The sequence below is a fragment of the Aegilops tauschii genome, chromosome 7 (genome assembly GCF_002575655.3).
Source record: "Aegilops tauschii subsp. strangulata cultivar AL8/78 chromosome 7, Aet v6.0, whole genome shotgun sequence".
Lineage (NCBI taxonomy): Eukaryota > Viridiplantae > Streptophyta > Magnoliopsida > Poales > Poaceae > Aegilops > Aegilops tauschii.
In genome coordinates, this window is record NC_053041.3 from 171,066,605 (window position 1) to 171,086,570 (window position 19,966).

Consider the following 19,966-nt stretch of genomic DNA (forward strand, 5'->3'; position numbering starts at 1 on the left):
CCACATCTGGATTTTCCTGATTTTCCAAATCCAAATCAACACTATCAGTGGATGACATAAGGATATGTAAATGAGAGCAGGTGTGAATGTGGTAGGATATGGATTGAAAATGGTACTTGATCAAGCTAACTATAGCTAAGACGCCGGTGCAATAAACAATTGTAGTTTACAATTGACATGCAACTGATAACGTAAACACATTGCGTAACAGTACATATCCGTATTCTACCAGCTAGTTGACACACTATGTTTCCTTACAAAAAAAATCCAATAATTACACGTGGTCAAATACACTTGAACAATATATATCATATTTGACAACTATATGACCACCTAGGTTCCCCAAATGTTGTGCAAAACACACAATGGTATAGCGCGTCATATTTCAATCTGAAGAGACCTCTTTTCCTCCAACTTGACGAACACACTTCCATCATATATACCTCTTACACTATCCTTGTGAAGAAAACCATCCTTATCACTTGCAAGCTTGTATGTCAGCCCCCACTCTTTTACAGGCGCCAGCCTATATTTATAAGAAAACTTAGTCGAATTTAAAATCCATAACTTAAAATTTGATCCCTCCATTGATTTTTACATGCTATTCCAAAGGAAACATTTCTTTAGTTGGCACGAGAGCCTACGTGATAGAATCATGTTGCACGCCTCGAATGGTTCTCAAGAATGCAGTTAACAAATAACCAACTTCCAATGAAAATTACCATGATCGACGGTCTAGTGGATCTCGATTTGCTAGGATCATCTCCTCCACCTCCGAGGATGTCAGCGCATCTGGTCTAACTTTTGCATGCTTTATGAATATTTCCTCAAATTTTTGGGGAACAAACCTACAGCTTGACATGTTCAGTATATGTATAGATTTGAATAAATTAATAAAAATGTACCTGTATCACTTCCATGTTTCTTTTACTTTACAGTATGCATGGTAATATGTACCAGATATGCACATACATAAGTAGGTGATTTGAATTACCTTCCTTTGGCATCTAATGCACCTGTATCACTTCCATGCATTGCTCTATGGATTAGGTTTATGTGAATATTAATGTGGGGCAATGGTGCATCAACCTGAATTGAACACAAAAATATCAAGTTCATTGTCTGTGTGCGCACATGCATGTTTGAGGTAGTCATACCGGGCTTGTTATAGGACCAAGGGCAGCATGCACGGAGGAGGCAGAGTCTCTAGAATATGCAACATCACAACCAATTGCAACAAATCCTACAAGATAAAATATATTGTCATAATAATAGATATAGTTCTGGGCTTCTGGCACATGGGACCCAGCATATATCCCTCACCACAAGGATAAGGAGCATGGGCCACCATCATCAAGTCTCTTCAATTCTCAAATCAGGATAGCATCAGTCTGTTTAGCTTATTTTCAAGTTTGTTAGTTCTTCCCTTATCCTTCAAAGTCGGCTAAAGCTTTCCTTTTTGAAATCCCTCTAAGCTTATTTATATATTTGCCATCAAATTACCAATAAACATAAAAGGAGATTAAGCTAGCTCTAACCGCCACGCTAATCAGTGGTTTGTGCCCTTACTGCACCTTGAAAGGTAAGTCTCTATGCCTCAATCCAAAACACACCATGGCCACTAGCATACTACCTGAGAAATCTCGAAGTAACAAGTTAGTTAACACATGGACCATACATTGGTAATTTAGGCACATGTAAAATTGATTTTATTTTTTAACATCACCAGACCATAATTAGTTAATATACATGTCATAGTTGTGCTAGAAGGAAAGATATGTTAGCCCTTGTTCCAAGTATAGTTAGTCAAAATCAAGAAGATACAAACACGGCAAAGGAATTAACTTAACATGCCTTAGATTTTTTCTTAGGGCTATGCGGCACAAGTAGAGCTTCTGAATTTGCTTTCTATATTATTTACAAGTCATCTAGCTGTGTTAAATTCTGCTCCACAAACAGTAAACATGCTTTCTGTTAAAAGAAATGCAGACACATGTGAGTCTATTAGCTCCACAAACTCTCAACAATGACATTTCTTTAGAGATTTTTTGCATAAGCAGTTAAGCACAATTACCTTCAAATGTTTCTATAGGAGTAATGATGCCATCCTTGTTACGGTCGAAAAAAGAGACATGTTTCTGGAGTGCCGTCATGTTAGCTATATCAGTGTTTGCTGTTGCATGCCCACCTTCCAAAAATAACGATGATATTCATCATTTGATAGTGGTAACAGTGTTTTGCTGAAAGGATTATGTCTCAGAAACAGAGGAGCAAACTGCAGCATGTATCAAGTACTTACAGCTTAAGACCCATAGAAACAGAAGAGTTGTCACCGGCGGCAGCTGTAGCGAAGCCACTACCGGTGATCTTCGCCGGCTCAACATCATCGCCACTCGGGATTTGTTTGTTCTGCACCTCACAGGTGGAAGCGCATGGCCCTGTTTCATAACTCGGGGAAGAGCTATGGATGAAGATGTCCTCGCTGTCACAACACTGATCCCTCTTTCTCCCCCTTTCACAATGGAGTAGATACTTGTCCTTGGTGCATTTATGATTGATGTGCATGGGTAGAAATCACTTATATATATATGCAGTTATGACCGTAGAAATTGGTAAGTGTAAATAGAGGACAAAACGAAATTGCATAGCGGCCTGCTCTGTGGTCGTCCTTTTGTTTGCTTGGCGGAAACTGAACCACAAGTTAGTAAAAGAAAGTCTGGACAACTAAAAATGACATAAACTTGGAGAACTCTATGTGCAATTCCCTTGTTTGAGTAATACTCCCTCCGTCCTAAAATAAGTGTCTCAATTTTGTACTAGTTTTAATACAAAATTGTACTAAGCTTGAGACACTTATTTTGAAACGGAGGGAGTATATGTCTAGTTCTACTAGCTGCTATGTTGCACAGTAGTAACTTGCCAGCAACGCAAGGAAACATGGACTGCTAACAACTTCAGTGGCACACCGTAAATTTCTATGCCTGGAAGCATATGCCAATCAGGAGGGACGCATGCGCGTTATATAGGTTAACAGAATTACAATACGGCAGCAGGTAGTTAGTAGACTTGACCCCTAGGCCAAGATATACATGTGTGTGTACGTGACACCTTGTACGTGGTGCGTGTCCGTGTGTTGTACATCGCAGGTAGTTAGAGACGATCTTTATCTTTGTATAGCTTGGCCTAGGGGTCAAGCCTACTAACTACCTGCCGCCATATTGTAATTTTGTTAGTTTATACTAACACACAGACGTTCCTTCTGATCGGTATACGCTTCCATGCCTAGAACTTCACATAGTAATCAGAGCTAGCCTCACAATCATCCATGGCGAGCTTTTCAAGTTCCTTCCCCTCATCTCAATTTGCTCATGTCACAACCGAGAAGCTCACCAAGGGGAACCAGGTGCTGTGGCGGGCGATTGTCCTCTCCACCATCAGAGGAGCATAGATGGCAGACTACCTCGACACCACAAAGACGGTCCCTCTTGTGACCATTGAGATTGGTCCTCCGACGGGAAGACGACGACCAAGGCGCCAAACCCTGAGTTTCAGACATGGTATGTGTAGGATCACCAGGTCTTCACCTACCTACTGACCACGCTGCCGCGAGTGATGGCGATCTACTGCCACACGGCGGCGGAGCTGTGGAACACCATGGAGGACATGCTCACCTCCCACACTTGCGCCAGGACCGTCAATGTCCGGATGGCGTTTGCAAATCTGCAAAAGCGCTCTGTGATGAACTGATGGCCATAGGAAAGAAAGTTGAAGAAAAGGACATCGTCTCCCATATCCTTGCCGGGATCGATGAAGAGTTCAGCCCAGTCATCTCCGCCATGTGCTCTCGGGTGGAGCGTCAGTATCGTCCTGGAGCTGTACTCTTAGCTCCTCAACTTTTAGACCGACATGAACCTCTGCAATGGGGGCTCTCAGTCGTCTGCCAATGCGGTTGCTGGCGGCCACTTCACCGAACAAACCGGCAGCAGCAACGGTGACCGTAGCCGCAACTACCCCACAAGCAAGGTTGCAACAACGGTGGTGACCGTGGCCGCAACTTCTCCTAGCAGGGCGCCCGCAGCGGCAACACTGGATACGGCGGTGGAGGCAACCACAATAACAACGCCACTGCCAAGGTGACTTGCCCAATTTGTGGCGAAGTCGGACATCCGGCCTGGAAGTGCTGGAAAAGGTTTGATTCCTCCTATCAAGGAGGGGAGGACAGATCGGGCAACATGGCCGCCTCTCCGTACGGTGTGGATACCAATTGGTATCTGGACATTGGAGCAATGAACACAGCACCGAAGATCTCGAGAAGTTTATTGTTCGTGGTCGGTACACAGGCAACGAGCAGATCCATATGGCAAGTAGCTCAGGTATGACTATTGAGCATATTGGTCATTCGCAAATTCATACCCCTGATCGTGATCTCCATCTTAAAAATACACTCCATGTACGAGAGGCTACTAAGAGTTTGATTTCTGCTAGTCGTCTTGCTATTGATAATAACTTATTTGTTGAATTTCACCCATACTCTTTTCTTGTAAAGGAACGGGGCCGAGTAAGTCCTTCTTCAAGGTAGTAGTAGGAGAGGCCTATATCCAGTCAAGCACATGAGATCACATGACAAGAAGCAAGTGTTCAGTGCCACCAAACCTTCCTTGGATAGGTGGCACCGACGTTTAGGACATCTTTCATCCATCATTGTTAGGAAAATTATTATAGCCAAAATAAACTCCGTCATTGTCACATACAAACTCATTGAAAAGACGGATGACGGATGTCCTAAACATGGGTGCCACCTATTCGAGGAAGGTTTGATGGCACTGAGCACTTGCTTCTTGACGTGTGATCTCATGTGCTTGATTGGATATAGGCCTCTCCTACCCCTGCCTTGAAGAAGGACTTTCCTTGTTCCCCGATCCTTTACAAGAAAAGAGTATAGGTGAAATTCAACATATGAGTTTTTATCAATAGCAAGATGACTATCAGAAATCAAACTCATACTAGCCTCAGGTACATGGATTATATTTTTAAGATGGATATCACAATCAGGGGTATGAATTTGCGAATTGACCAATATGCTCAATAGTCATACTTGAGCCACTTGCCATATGGATCTGCTCGTTGCCGGTGTACCGATCGCGAACAGTCAACTTGTCTAGATCCCTGGTGATGTGATCCATTGCTCCACTATCCCGATACCAATCGGTATCCACACCGAGAGGAGGCCATGTTGGCCTATCTGTCCTCCCCTCGTTGATAGGAGGAATCAAACCTTTTCCAGCACTTCCAGGCCGGATGTCCGACTTTTCAAGCGCCATTCGGACATTGACGGTCTTGTCGCGGGTGTGGGAGGTGAGCATGCCCTCCATGGTGTTCCACAACTCCGTCGCCGTGTGGCAAGAAGCCACCTGGATCGCCATCTCTCGTGGCATTGTGGTCAGTACTTAGGAGAAAGCGTGCTGATCTTGCACATACCACGTCTGAAACTCGGGATTTGGCGTCTTGGTCGATGTCTTCCCGTCGGAGGAGCGACCTCAATGGTCATAGGAGGGACCGTCTTCGTGGTGTCGAGGTAGTCCACCATTTGTGCACCTCTGATGGCAGAGAGGCTGATCGCCCGCCACAACACCGAGTTCCCCTTGGTGAGCCTCTTGGTTGCAGCATGAGCAAATGGAGATGAGGGGAAGGAACTTGAAGATCTTGCCATGGATGATTGTGAGGCTAGCTCTCATTACCATGTAAAGTTCTATGCATGGAAGCATATGCCGATCAGCAGGGACGTGTGCGTGTTATATAGGCTAATAGAATTATAATATTGCGGCAGGTAGTTAGTAAATTTGACCGGTTGACCCGTAGGCGAAGCTATACAAAGATAAGGATCATCTAACTACCTGTGATGCACAACACACACACACACACACACACACACACACACACACACACACACACACACACACACACACACACACACACACCACGTACAAGTTGTCACGTACACAAACACATGCACACACCTATAAGCCTATCGTTTAACACACACCACGCTCTGCAAGGATACACTTACAATCAGGCTCTCAATTCTCACTGCAAGTTGAATCAGCAAACACACAAAATCAAGCTACATCATTAATTTACTGATCCAACACTCACAATAACAGTAGAACACCAATAGTTTCCAAATACTTGAGCATCCTCATAACTAAGAGGGCGTCTAAGAATGTTTTACTTATTTGCCTTTTAGGACGCTCTCCTAAAGAGCACTGGTTACAGTTTTATTACTGTACTCCAGAGGAATACTTGCCATCGTTTGAAATATTTAGGCTCCCTTTTTGTTGGAAGCAACTTCTGCAGCTCTCTTTGCTTGTCAGGACATTAGGCCTAGTGTCGGCATGCATCTTGCATATCTCAAACTTCTTTAGAACAAACCTGCAACTTGTAAAGGGTTGTGAAGTTTATATTGTACCTGCAAATAAGATATGTGCTCTTATTTTTAGTCTTACATAAATTAATGCAAGAAAAGTGAGAACAGTGACACCACTACTTCATACTTGTACTATTCTCTTCCATTTATGTTATCAGATCTGGTAATGTCATTTGTCAAATATCTTGTTCGATTTTCCTACATCACAGGAGCATTCTCCTGTACATCCTATAATCTGATGTTGATGCCATTCCATTCACTTCATGTGCTTCACATTAAAAGGAAAATGTATGCCACGGCCAGCTTGGTATCACCTGCTTCAGAGTTTAGACAATTATGTGAAACAAGTAGAGCTCCTGAATTTGTTTTGTCTATTTACGATTAAATCATCTAGTTGAGCTTAAATTCTGCTCGTCAAACAGTAGACACGTTATTTTATTGAAAGACCTGCAGATTCATTCGTACATATGATTCTGAACACTCAGCAGGAACTTTTTATTTTGCACAATTCATTGCTTGACCACATTCACCTTCAATGTTTCTGAAGGACTTATAATGTTATCCTTGTTATGGTAAAAAAACTGGAAACACTAACGCCCACACGTGTGGGCGTTTGCATCTCGCCCACACGTGTGGATCCGCGTCCGTTTGTGGGTGCACGAATCTTGGCATTTTTGTGGTGCCACATAGGACTGGGCTGGTGTGTGGGCATTCACCCGGTCGCCCACATATCCGTTTCACCACACGGAGAGGCCGGTGTGTGGGCGTTTAGCAGATCGCCCACACGCCAGTTTTCACTCACGCACAAGGGCTGGTGTGTGGGCATTTGCCATCTCGCCCACACACCCGTCTCCTCTCCCACACCCAAGATGCCAGTTGCCATGCGTTTTGCAGTGTACATGGCAACTGCCCTAGTGTGCTTGGCAACTCTCTCTTTTTTTACCCGAACATGTCAGTTGCCATGTGTTTTGCAGGGTACACGGCAACTGCCCTAGTGTGCTTGTAAGCAGATGGCAACTCTCTCTTTTACCCGAACATGTTGTTTTGCCATGTCTCTTTGTAGCGCTACACGGCAACTGCCTAGTGTTAGTAGGTGGCAACTCCTAAGGTTTTCAAATCATGGCAACTGTAGTAAACCAGACCATATATGGCAACTGCTTAGTGTTAGTAGGTGGCAACCTCTAAAGTTTTCAAATCATGGCAACTATAGTAAATCAGACCATACATGGCAACATCCGCAGTTGTCCAAAATGGCATCTGGCACTTGACCTGAGATGGCAACTGCAGTTGAGCAACCATGGCAACTGCAGTTAAACGGACATTGAAGAGGGTCCGGACCATGACAACTGCGGGGACGCGTGGTGACTGTCACGCAGGGACGTGCGGGGCCGTGAGGTAGGTGGCTGAGAGAGGTCGTGTAGGCGTTATGCATGTTGCCCACGCGTAGGCGCGTGAGAGGGACCGCAAGGGAAAAAAAAGCGTGCGGCCACTAGTTGTTTTGCCCACACGTAGACGTGTGGGCTAGTCCTCTTAGACACCACACAAAACGTGTGAGCAGACCCCTTAACACCCACACGTGTGGCAGTTATCGTCGTCCAAAAAAAAAGAGGCGCGCTTCTGAAGCGCCGTCATGTTAGCAAGATCACGGTATGCCGTCACATGTCCCCTTAATAAGAAAGCTATGTGACGGTGAATGCGCATCCAACAGATGGCAATGCATGACCCTGTTTAAATAGCTCAGGGAAGAGCCAGAGATGAAGATGTTCACTATGTGGTACTTACCCATGTTTGTTAGTAGGTGTACTTGTCCTTGATCTTGGTAGTGAGAAATTATGGTGACGTGGTAGATGTGTCCTCTCATGTTTGTTAGTAGGTACTTGTCCTTGATCTTGGTTTCAACGACCAGCTTTTTCTTTCATGCAGATTTGTTATTTTTTGGCAATTATGAGAGATGATATCGGTAGGCGTAGATAGAGAAGAAAACGAAGCCACATGCTGCATCCCTTCTTTGTGGTGGTCCTTGTGTTTGCTTGGCAAAAACTCAACCACAATTTAATAGAAAGCAGGCTGGAACAATAAATAAAAAACATAAACTGGAGAACTGTTTATTAGTTCCCATGTTATAGTAGTAATATATGTCCAACTCTACGTGGACGCGGCTGTTCTGCTCGCGAGCACAGGTGAGCACTTTATCGAGACCAGTCGATACCGCATTGGGATTGTGTCGTTGAATTACTGAGCCAGCGCGTCGAGCAGTGTTAAATCGCGAGGGGAGGGAATACAGTATACTGCCGCCTCGTACACCGCGTCGGGACGGAGCCCGCGGATGGCGCCGTGACGGGATTTCCCCTCGCCGTGGCTCGGGGCGTCAGCGGATTCCCTGATCCTTTGCTCAGGAAATCGAATCTCCGTCAGTCGGCGCTGGGCAGGCCAGTAAATGGCTACTATGACAAACAGCGCCGCTGTCTCCCACCTCTCGCCAATCTTTCTTGTGTCCGCCATTGACGCCGTCCGAGATCTGCGGAAGGAGTTCACGGCGGCGAGTTTCGTGGATGGAGTTCCTGATGCAACCAATTAGGAGGTAAGGCAAAAATCCCTCACCCCCGGTCCTCTTGCCCCGCCCCCAATCCGTTGTCCACAGTGATTATGCTTGTTCATTGTGTAACTGGTCCTGATCCAGAATGGATTTGCTGAACTGCAGGTCCGCGGTGATGGAGGAGGTGAATGACAACCAGCTGCCAATGGAGCCGGTGCACTACCCAGCGGTTGCGACAGCAACGGAGGAGCTGTCCCCCATGGCCGCTGTAAGCGTTGACGGGCAGATCTGTGCGGCGGATGGGGCCGTTGCGGCGGAGGGGAATGATGAACCGCAGGCGTCTGAGCAATCTATTGGCTAGGTTGATCCAAAAACACCAGGCTGGAATCGCAGGTAACCTCTGTCTGTACTAGTTCTTGCACTGGAGACTGTTCTGTTCTGCTCTAGGATGCATAGACATATAGGAAAAAAATCGAATCCCTGGGGAGATGTCTCTATCCGACGAAGCAAATAACGAATCATTTGTCATGCCCTAAGGCTACAGCAGTACAATCTTCTGTGTTCTGCCTTGCCTCAACACGGCTTTCCGATGTCGAACTGACAACTCGGACATCTTACAAGGTGGAATTTCACAAAAAATATGTATATGTCAGTACCACTATTATTTTCACAGGTGCCATCTAATTGATGGGAATTGTGTTCATCACTTACTGTTGATTTCAGTTTCAAACTTTAGACATGTGTTAGTCCCCCCGTGATCAACTGCTTCATCCCTAGCGTTGGCATCTACATTACCCCATCACTACTGTCAAATTCCATGTACAATATTTCTTGTTGTGATCAACGTTTACCCACATATAGCACCGACACTGACCTGGCTCTTCTGGAGGCTCCACTGGTAGTTCAACCATGTGAGTCGCAGGCACACTTGTCACCAAATCGATGATAGCCACCTCCATCTCTGCACCACTTGCAAATTGTCAGTTCATACATTTTCATACATGTTTATAGTTCAACTGTTTCTTATCCGTTGCTAAAATTCCCTTTTTACAGATATGATTCATTTATTCATTTTGGCTTGTTCATCAGTTAACTGCAACAAGATAACAACATTATATTTCATACTACCCAGATAAAAATATATTAGTTCATAACAATCCAATACAAGACCAGAGACAAAATGACAACATCAGTTAAGCTTTGTTGTGCTTTATCCCAAACTTCCGGCACATATTACCCAAATAATTGAAATGCCTAAATCTTTCCTATGCTATCAACGGGGAAGATGAATCCCCAAGCGCTGGGGTGTAACAAGAAGCTAGTGAAGGGCAACTTGCATCACATCATAGATTCAGGGATTTAGGAAGTAAAACTAATCATGACTGAAGAAATCCTACAGTTAGAGGAAGTGCCGATTGGTCTCTGCATTCAGAAAAAGCATGCTATACTGTGCTTGCAGGCTGATTGCTCTCTGCATTCAGAAATTTCATGCTATATGTGCCTATTTTTGCAGGCTGATTGCTCTCTGCATTCTGAAAATTCATGCTATATGTGCCTGTGTTTGCAGGCTGATTGCTTTTTGCATTCTGAAAATTCATGCTATATGTGCATGTGTTTGCAGGCTGATTGCTCTCTGCATTCTGAAAATTTATGCTACATGTGCCTGTGTCTGCAGGCTGATTGCTCTGTGCATTCAGAAAATTTATGCAATGTATGCCTGTGTTTGCAGCCTTAGGATTGGTGCTGCCGCACCGAGCAGAACACCATGCCCAAATCGAATCAGTGCGTTTGAGAAGGCAGTCAGGTGTTGCGGAGAGAACCCAGCTGAAAACGTGATCACACCGGTTCTCGGTACTAGTTTCGACTCTTTGGGCGAAACATACGACTTGTGTGTACATGTAGGTGGATATCATCCGGAAAGCACGGTAAAACTGGTGCGTCGTCCTTGTGTACCATTTGAGATGATGTTATGTCGTACTTCAGCAAGTCAGCAGATAACTGCTTCTGTATTGACACCGTGTGCAAGAATCGGACAACACCAGAGTCTGCTTGACATAAAAGTCATAAGTTAGTGCAGATAAAAGCGCGTCAAATGAAATCAACAACTGTCATAAGCTTAGTTGGGAGCTTGAAACTAGAGAGTGAAGGTCTTACTGAGAATTCAGGTTCAATAGGGTGCCTCCAGCTTAAATAAGGGTTTTCGGTTTCTGCTTCATCATGTCAAGTTGGACGTGGCCTCGTGCAGTTGCGAGGTGCGAGAGGCAACGAGCATTTATTTCCTTCAAGAGGACTGTGATCTCATTTTTTTAATTTACGTCTTCAATATCTGCCGTTTTTAGTTATTCTCTTCATTTTTGGTATGACCATAGTTAGTCTCTTTCAGATATTTTAGGCTCTAATTATTCGTTTTTATTTATTTAGTTACCCATTTCTGTTAGTGTTCAGTTTTTATGTTCATTGCTCTATCTGCAATTTACATGAGCGAACTTTCTCAGTCCTCACTCTTTATTCGTTAGTCCATGTTCGGTCCCTCATTTTTTCCTTTTTCTTTTTTAGCAGTTTATGTTGCATGCTCATCGGTGAGCCTGTCAACATCAGAGGGAGAGGGGAGAAGTTGAGCGGTACTCTTGGTTCAGATGTTTTCCTTAGCAATCGTTTGACGCAGAGCGTTCTGTCTTTGATTTTAAGGACGTTGCAACCTAACATGCATGATTCGGAAAGGGATAACATAATGGCTGGCATTCTGTAAACTTTTTGTCGAATTGTTAGTAAACTTTTGATAGAGCCTAAATATCAGTATTTTTTCCCTTTTTAGATTTCTTTAGTTTAATTCATTGTTCTTCTTTTAGTCATATTGTTCTTTTATTTGATCAGTGGTTGTCAGTATTGTCGTTTCTTCAGTCTATATTCAGTTTATGTGTTTTCAGTCTGTATTCAGTTTATGTGTTTTCAGTCTATTATTCACTTTATCATTTCAGTTTTTAAGTCTTCATTTTATTTTCTTCATCATTCTGATCCCGTGGATTGAATGAGGTTTCAGTGGCGTCAAATTGCACCATGATCAGATACATGCTGTGAAATCATATTTTGCATGGGGGCACCAAGAAGCCTGCGGCGTGGCTCAAGCGGTGTCACTTCCAGTGGCTATAGCAACCAAAAACCAAAAGCCCTCTATATTCTGATGGCAAAGCTGGTAAGCATCTCAATAACAATAGAGCTTACCACCATGACGTGTACGTGTGCATTTTAAAAATGTGAGGCTAAGGTCAACCATCACCCTAAAATTTTGGTACAATTTTTCTGTATATAGCGCACACTATGTTTCTCTGTCACTAACCACCTGAAATTTATGTACAACTATTCAGTTCTTGGTTGCTCATTTTTATTGTTTGATGGATTTCTTCTTGACAAGCCTTTACGAATCTACTCTGCTTTTCTGGATAGGCCAAAAACAAAGTTTGAGTATTTCTTGCTTCAGTAGATTATTGAATGAGGTGTCAGTGCCGATTGAGAAAAACAGAGAAATGCTAGTTCTCACTCAGTACCCATAAGGATCGGCACCCAAGTCTCAGCTTTCAGTCTTCATTCTTTTTTCAGTATTTCTTGCTTCAGTACATTATTTTTTCTCTTACTACAATTCTTTGTTCTTTTCAGTCCGAAAAGGTGACCTTAGCAGCACAACTAAACTCCCCCCCCTCCCCCCCCCCCTCAGCTCTCAAACTGCAGCCTAATTTTGCTGTCAGTTCTCTGTTTTTGATTTGGATCTGATATGGTTAGTCCTATCTAGTTTTTTTGTATCTGCTATGGCTAGTCATAACTACTTCCATCTTTTAACGGCAGTCCTAGTTTTGTTGCTACCGGCTGACATCTTCCTTTTCTTTCTCGTTTTATCAGATGTATGTATCCCACGGGGCATCACATAAATTACCATTCAAGGTAGGTTCCAGTCTGCAGATCGCGAGGGACGGTATGGCTGGAATACGCTTGGTAACAGGGAGCATTACCACTGCTGCGTACAAGACCTCTAAGGAAGACCATCTCGTCAATAAGCTACGAGAACAAGGGCCATTAGTTTTTGCAAGTGGAGATGCAACCATTGGAAACCAGAACGATGATGCTACTTCGGCAAATGAGACTGGGAACAGGCTCGCTGGATGTTGGCGCCAAAGAAGCCAAAAGAGATGGGTCGCCCAACAACTAGCCAAGAGAAGGCGCCGTACGAGGGGCTCAGCAAACGGACAAGCTTCTGCACGATATGTTGCCAGCAGGGGCACAAGAGGACAACCTGATATCCCCAAGCCAGTTTGTAAACCAGTGCGGCACAAAAACTGCGGCGTTGAAGGTCACAAACGAAACAACTGCCGCAAAGTAGGTGATCTGCGGCTAAACAACATGTGATGATTTGTGTTGCTAATGTATGTGTTTGTATGTTGTTTTCAGGCGTACTGTCTGTCTTTGTATACAGAGTGGTGTACATATGGTTGTTGATCTGTCTTGGTGATTCTGTGAAGTGCATTTCCCATTGCCAACATGGTTTCTGTTGGCTGAATTTTTTACTGAGACAATCTGGTTATCTTTGGCTGCTAGATGGGCAATTGTGCTAAATGCTGGACAAGTGCATGCCTGTGTGAGGCCGTGCGCCCAGTGCTTGGCCGATCCATTTCTAATTGCACTACAAGAGCAGGGAAAACAGAGGAGCAATTACATAAGCGTTCCTCCACCATGCGTGCCCCATCTGACCGATCCATCCCTTTTCGTTTAGGTAGAAAAGACTGAATACTACAGGGCAGTTCTTGCCATGGCTCTGACCGTGCTATCCCTATGGGCGTCTGGCATTACAAAATCAGATGCAACTCGCAAGCTGGATGAAGTATCCGCAGAGGTGATTCCCCTTGCGCTGTAAACTCTGTTGTAGCATGAATTGGCAGGAACTTCTATTTAAGTTGTACAGCTCGCGTGCAGGGTTCAGTTGAGCTGAAAGTTCAGTAAACCAGCCTGTAGGACTACAAGTTGTTACGCTGACTTCATCTTCGGGAGTGTCTGCTGTCTTTGAGCAGGTAAGAAGATTCAGTCCACCCATTAATTCTGTTCCTGATTTTTCTCCTTGCTTATCTTGACGAGTTTCCTGCAGGAGACATGCCATGCAACCGCAGATCTGGAGACATAAGAGATGGGCCCGCAGGACGAAGTGCAGATGCAGGCGCTCCGCGCGGTGGATGAACGGTGCAGAGAACACGATCCGGAAAAGCATGATTAGCTGCTGTGTGAGCTTGCCGAGCCCCGAGCTTGAAGACGGCGAGCAGTCTACGGCTGGGGCGTGCGGCGACTGGAGATAGCTGCCGTCGTTGGTCCAGAATCAGCGAGTTAGCGGCCCAGTCCGTGACGCTGTACCAATGGCCGTTTGCTAGAAGTGGGCCAATATAACTGTTCATTAATAGATATACGGCAGTAATACGTGGGCCTGTATGCGTCAGAATGGGAATCTCGAAGATCACGGGCGGGAGGGATATCGCGAGCACCTACGATCGCGCTCAGAAGAGCACTTTCGCAGCTCTACTAGCTTCTATGTTTCTGTAAAAAGAATTACTGGCTGCTAAACAGACTCTGCGCTGATGAACTTACAAAACTGAAATTCAGTCGTACACCACGCGATTCAAGCAAGAGTAACAATACCTTGTAAATAAACAACGAAAGGAAACATAAACTGGAAACAAATTCAGTCTTACACCACGCGTTGCAAGGATACACTTACAAATAGGCTCTCAATTCTCAGCATCAGACTTTTCAGGTGTGGGCATGTTTCTTGCATGTCTCCTCAAACTTTTCAGGAACAAACCAGCCATCTTAATCTGTTGCATTTGTTTTGTACATCTAGATAAGACATGTGGTCTTATTTTTAGTCTTACATAAATTAGTTCAAGAAAATGAGAACAGTGACAGGCATCAGGCAATACCTCATACCTGTGCATTTGTTCTTCCATTTATTTAATCAGATATGCTAATGTCATTTGTCAATATCACGTTGGATTTTCCTACGTGAGGGCATCCTATGATCTGCATGCTGGTCCTAAACAACCGATGAATATTAGTGCCACCCCATCCACCTCATGTGCTTCACATTAAATTAAATCTTATGCCACATGACGCAGCGTGGCACTCACTTTGCTCGAGACAAAGGGGGAAGAGAACAAAGACAACACACCACTCTCACCTTCTTCCCTTGACTTTTTTGTTTCATATTGAGGAGGTGGTTCGGCAGTTGTGTATCCATGTCGAACAAAGTTTTACAATTATGTTGTTCTATTACTAACTCGTATCTATCTCTTCACATTTGCACATTCTTTTTTTATATTGTCATATACATTATTTGCTATGTTTCTAGGCAAGTGTACTAGTAGCAGTTAAACAAAGCGCACCTCGAGATGTGTTCACACCTTCACGGTTGCATGCACTAGCTAGTTCAACCAAAAGCCATTTATCTCTCGTGTGGCTCCCTCAGGACTAATTGTGGGCTATAATTTTTTATTAAGTTGCGCTAGCTGGTCTCGGGGTATCTGAACTAGCCTCTGTTCTCACAAAAGATCAAGCTGAAAGGGAAAGGATGGAGAATGCGGTTATACTTCAATATAGTCTGTGTTGTGCAGTAGAAATAAACAGTAAAATGTTGTGGTGAAACTAAGCACCAATCTAATGTAAAAGCAATAAAATTCAGTGCCTCTTTGGTTTGTAAGATTTGAAATATAGGGAATATACTAGAATAGGATGTCATAACATTGGAGATTCTACATGGATAAAAAAATACAATAATTGCACCATATGAAAAATACAGGAACATTTTAGAGATTTATGTCTTCTTTGGAGGACTCGTTCTTTTGAACCAAATAGATTTTATATAGAAAAAACTTACTGTATGAACCGAAATCCTATGGAATTCCTTTGAACCATAAAGTCCTCAAATTTTTTGCCAGTGACAAATGGTAAAGTGCAACAATGGGACAAGGATCATGAGGTGATGCCGCTGCGCGCCACATGGTCCGTACAACTTGTTGCATGAAGTTGAATGTTTGTGGAGACATAAAACAAAGCACTACTAAAGTCAAAACTTTTTAGTAATCGAAAATGTCAACTGAAAACATCATATTTGGTAAACAAATGCGATATCTAGACAAACAGGCTTTGAATTCTCATTCCATAAAAGAACAAGCAAACACACGAAATCAAATCACAACATTAATTTACAGAACCATACTCGCAAGCACACCATAATTTACGCATACTTGCGCATAATCACAAATAAGAGGGTATTGGGATAGTTTTCATCATTTCTTCTTGGCAGATTCTTTAGCTTGCTTCCTCTCTTGCTCCAACTTCACAAACAGGCTGCCATCGTAGACCGCCCTGACGGTCTCCTTGTGAAGAAATCCCTCCTTATCTTTGCACAGCGAGTAGAGAACCTTCCACTCTGTGAAGCCACCCACTCTGCAGTGTTGGTTCCAGAAGAGGAAAGGAAAATGAGCTAAAGAGCACAACTTATATTTCCATTGTTCATACTCGACATGAATCAGAACTTACCGTCCTTTCAAATCGTTCGGCTCCCTGTTTGCTTGAAGCAACTCATTCAGTTCTTTGCCTGTCAGGGCATCAGGCCTGGTGTGAGCATGCTTTTTGAATATCTCTTCAAACTTTTCAGGAACAAACCTGCAAGTTAGATAGACTGTAAGGTTCGCACGTATGCACCCATGTTGCATTATCTTTGTACGTCTAGACAAGACCTATGCTTTAGAGTTGTGTTGCTATCTTCATTTTTTTTAGTTACCATTGAGTGGTGCAACTTCTCTACATGTCGTAGCAACATTGTTCTATGCCACAATACGTTAACCAATCTCATGCGACTCACATTGGCCAGTAGTTTACTGTTAAGTGTGTGGCACTGTGGCATCTCTGCCTTGAGAGTTTGGACAAAGGGGGGGAAAGAACAAAGACAACGCAACACTCCCAACTGCTTCCCTTAACATTATGTTTCAGACCAAGAGGTGGCTTGACAGTCATGCATCCATATCATAAGGCGGCACGACTACTTTAGATTCTTTTAGGTTTTATTAGGGAGTTGGGACTAACATCTATTTCACTCTCTCTCTACAATACTTTGCAAGTAATTAGCTGATCTTTTTTTTAGTTCAGCTAGTAGTATATATCTTCGCTAATAAAGAAAATACTCCTATGTAAAACATACATGATATTTTAGATAGACTAGTCTTCACGAAGTATCTTTGATCGCTACCATTATTTGAACAGTATCATCTTCATTTGACCAATCTGAATATTTATATTTCGATACTCCAAGTTAGAGAGTTTAATCACATGGTTTGTAGGATAGCATCTACTTAATTTGAAATAGAGGTAGGGCGGCGATGTGCACATAAACAAATATGAGATGGCAGCTAGTACCTTCCATTGGCATCGTACACGCCCGAATCGCTCCCATGCTTGCCCTTGTGGATGTTCTTTACGTAGATCGGAAACTTGAAAGCACCAACCTTCATGTTCTCCTACAGCAGTAACGACACACGAGGATTAATAATGAACGGAAAACCCTAGCCAATCAGCACCTCTTTGCACCTGAATCAGTCCCCATTTCCTGCTGTAAAGACTAAAGAGATGAACGATCAACTGAAATTAAAGCCTGACAGTGTGCTCCTTTGTTCAGTGTTTTCGCTTTCTTTTCTGAAAAAGTAGGGGTGAATAATGCATCTTTTCTTGTTGTGATATCTGTTGGCGTGTGCATGTCCTCACGCTAAGAATATATCTTCTGGTTTTTGGCCAGAAGTTGTCTAGTCATAAGGCACTCTGTCGAATACTCTGAAGTCTGAACCAAGATCGACCGTGGCAGTTGCATCATCTTTTAGTCACCTTACCCGATTTACTCCCATCATACTTTGATCAGTCCGGGAAGGCAATACATTTCATCTCTTTTGGGAGCAGCAATGGTTAATTTTCTAGATGGTCATGTGAGAAACTGGTCTACGAAAGAGATATATAATACACCGTTGGGCCAATTTAAAGTATAGGATGTACTTGCATTGCATGTTACCATTGCCTGCTTAGAATAAGCAAAGCGCAATAGATCACGCTAAAGTTTCTTTGTCTCGTTGTAGTAGAAAGGAACAATGTATAGCTAAATCATTGGCTATTCATTTCTCTTTGCGACTGAACCCATGCTGCATGAACTAACATGTTCATGTGCGTCTCAGCGCATATGCACATTCTGTGATTAACTTATTGACCTGGCCATGTGTTTGTAGTGATGAGATAGTCGTATACGAACCGCGTATGTGTGTTTTAGTAATGCCTGTTGCCAAGCCATTTGTAGATCTCGACGCCGTTTAGTTACGAGCCCTTTGACCAATGAGCAACTAGCTTTTGAATCTCGTACAGCCGTTTATTTATACTGCCCTCCATCTAAATCAAGCAACTCTGTTCGTGTACTGCTGGAAATTTTTTAACCAACCATGCGAAAGTAGTGAATTCATGCTCGGGTGACTAAGTTTCTTGCGGTGGAACCTGTCCATCTGAGCTTAAGTTGTAGACTTTGGCACGGGTGATTGTATTTTACAAGATTTATTTTAAATCTTTCCGGGGCTGTTCTGTCAGCGGCATGGCGTGCTACTCAACTACAAGGCGTCAGTGGCGACTTCGTCGACCTCAAGGTAGGTCGGTTTGGTCTCACAAGATGTTCATAGGGGTATTGATGTGCGTGTCTGCATTCATAGGGGTGAGCGTGCATGTTTGTGTGTGCGTGTGTGAATATGTGTTTGCACCGTGTTTCTAAAAGTACCCACGTTAACTCCGAAAGCAACTAGACATGACAAAGGCAACCCAAACTTTGCCCCACAACTGCACCCACAACAGTACTGTAACAGGGTACGCATCTCAATCATGCACAGAAAGATCGATCATGGAGAGAAAAAGAAAAACAGAAAAACAGAGAGGTTTTTTTGCGTGCATACCGGTATGGTCTTGGGACCGAGCAGTCCGTTGATGAAGACGGCGCTGAAGGCGGACAGCGCGACGCCGCACCCGATCGCGCGGAACCCTGCAAACCCAACCAACCGCATCGTCAGTTTTCGATCGCGAGAGTAATCCGGAACGAACTGTGCCGTTTCTCGTGTGATTTCTGCTGTAAAGCGAGTGTGAGTGTGCTGTGTGCCCGCCACGTAAGTAGGTACCCTCGTAGGTCTCGGAGGGGTGGATGACGCCGTCCTTGTTCCGGTCGAAGAAGGCGACGTGCTTCTGCAGCGGCGTCAGCTCGTGGTTGTACACGTCCGCCATGGAGGACGGCTCCTCCTTCTCCTTGGGCTGCCCACCTGGCCGCAGCACACAGAGGAGCACGATGGTGAGCAGGAGCGCCAGGGGCTTGCCGCCGCCCCACAGAGCGTGAAGAAACAGAGCCATGGCGGTCTCTCAATATAACTGTCCGGGAGGTCGAACTAAGTACCTGCGGTGACCGCGGACTTGGACGCCATGGATTCCAACGAGACGGGGGGAAAGGTTGCGAGGAGGGAGAAGTAGTGATGCCAAGGTGGTGAGGCCGGGGATATAAACGGAGAGCGGTTGCGAATGCGATGGGTGGCTTGTGGGTGGTGTACTGGTATCCACGGCGCGCGTTCGTGGGGTATATATGCAGGCGATGTGCTCGACGGAATGCGCGCGTGGGCCCCTCGCCAGGCTAACACGCACAAAGACACAGCCCTTAATTACCAGTTTCTCTCGTCTTCGCGAATATATCCCCGTCGGTTTCCTACCTCTGTCTGACGTCGCACCGCACCCCTTGGAGTTGGAGTTGGAGTTGGAGTTGGAATTGGAATTGGAATTGGAAGGAAGCTGGCCGACGTCGCGCGCGACGACGATACGCGGCCGCCCGCCGTGCCCGTGAACGCGGCGTGCTCTTCCGTCACTGATAAGTAAACGAAAGGAGAGCGGTGATTGATTTCTTGTGGATCTCGCGT

General features: G+C 44.3%; 2 protein-coding genes and 2 long non-coding RNA genes across 11 annotated transcripts; 2 read left to right on the top strand and 2 right to left on the bottom strand.

Moving 5' to 3' along the window:
- Window positions 1-152: 152 nt before the first annotated feature.
- LOC109763678 (probable peroxygenase 4) lies at window positions 153-2,561 on the bottom strand. Its single transcript, XM_020322539.4, has 6 exons — window positions 2,300-2,561; window positions 2,075-2,188; window positions 1,158-1,243; window positions 995-1,089; window positions 723-848; window positions 153-526 (listed from the first exon to the last, which is right to left on the bottom strand). Exons 1-6 carry the CDS (start codon window positions 2,445-2,447, stop codon window positions 379-381), a joined length of 717 nt encoding a protein of 238 aa, XP_020178128.1. The 5' UTR covers window positions 2,448-2,561; the 3' UTR covers window positions 153-378.
- A 5,985-nt stretch (window positions 2,562-8,546) lies between these two features.
- On the top strand, window positions 8,547-13,516 carry LOC109763677 (uncharacterized). Of its 7 annotated transcripts, none has more exons than XR_012190098.1 (6): window positions 8,547-8,604; window positions 8,681-9,005; window positions 9,126-9,353; window positions 10,690-10,894; window positions 11,517-12,153; window positions 12,855-13,516. It is a non-coding gene; the product is annotated as an uncharacterized lncRNA (long non-coding RNA). The 7 variants fall into 7 exon arrangements; XR_012190097.1 differs by having other exon boundaries at window positions 11,520-12,153; XR_012190099.1 differs by having other exon boundaries at window positions 12,001-12,153.
- Window positions 13,517-13,606: 90 nt separating this feature from the next.
- On the top strand, window positions 13,607-14,423 carry LOC141027997 (uncharacterized). The gene is made up of 3 exons (XR_012190102.1): window positions 13,607-13,842; window positions 13,923-14,017; window positions 14,114-14,423. It is a non-coding gene; the product is annotated as an uncharacterized lncRNA (long non-coding RNA).
- A 1,697-nt stretch (window positions 14,424-16,120) lies between these two features.
- On the bottom strand, window positions 16,121-19,677 carry LOC109763676 (probable peroxygenase 5). 2 transcript variants are annotated; one of them, XM_020322538.3, is made up of 6 exons: window positions 19,456-19,677; window positions 19,187-19,324; window positions 18,968-19,053; window positions 17,409-17,509; window positions 16,533-16,658; window positions 16,121-16,439 (listed from the first exon to the last, which is right to left on the bottom strand). In XM_020322538.3, exons 1-6 carry the CDS (start codon window positions 19,481-19,483, stop codon window positions 16,280-16,282), a joined length of 639 nt encoding a protein of 212 aa, XP_020178127.1. In that variant the 5' UTR covers window positions 19,484-19,677; the 3' UTR covers window positions 16,121-16,279. The 2 variants fall into 2 exon arrangements, with proteins under 2 accessions (XP_020178127.1, XP_073361856.1); XM_073505755.1 differs by lacking the exon at window positions 19,456-19,677 and having other exon boundaries at window positions 19,187-19,454.
- Window positions 19,678-19,966: the final 289 nt, after the last annotated feature.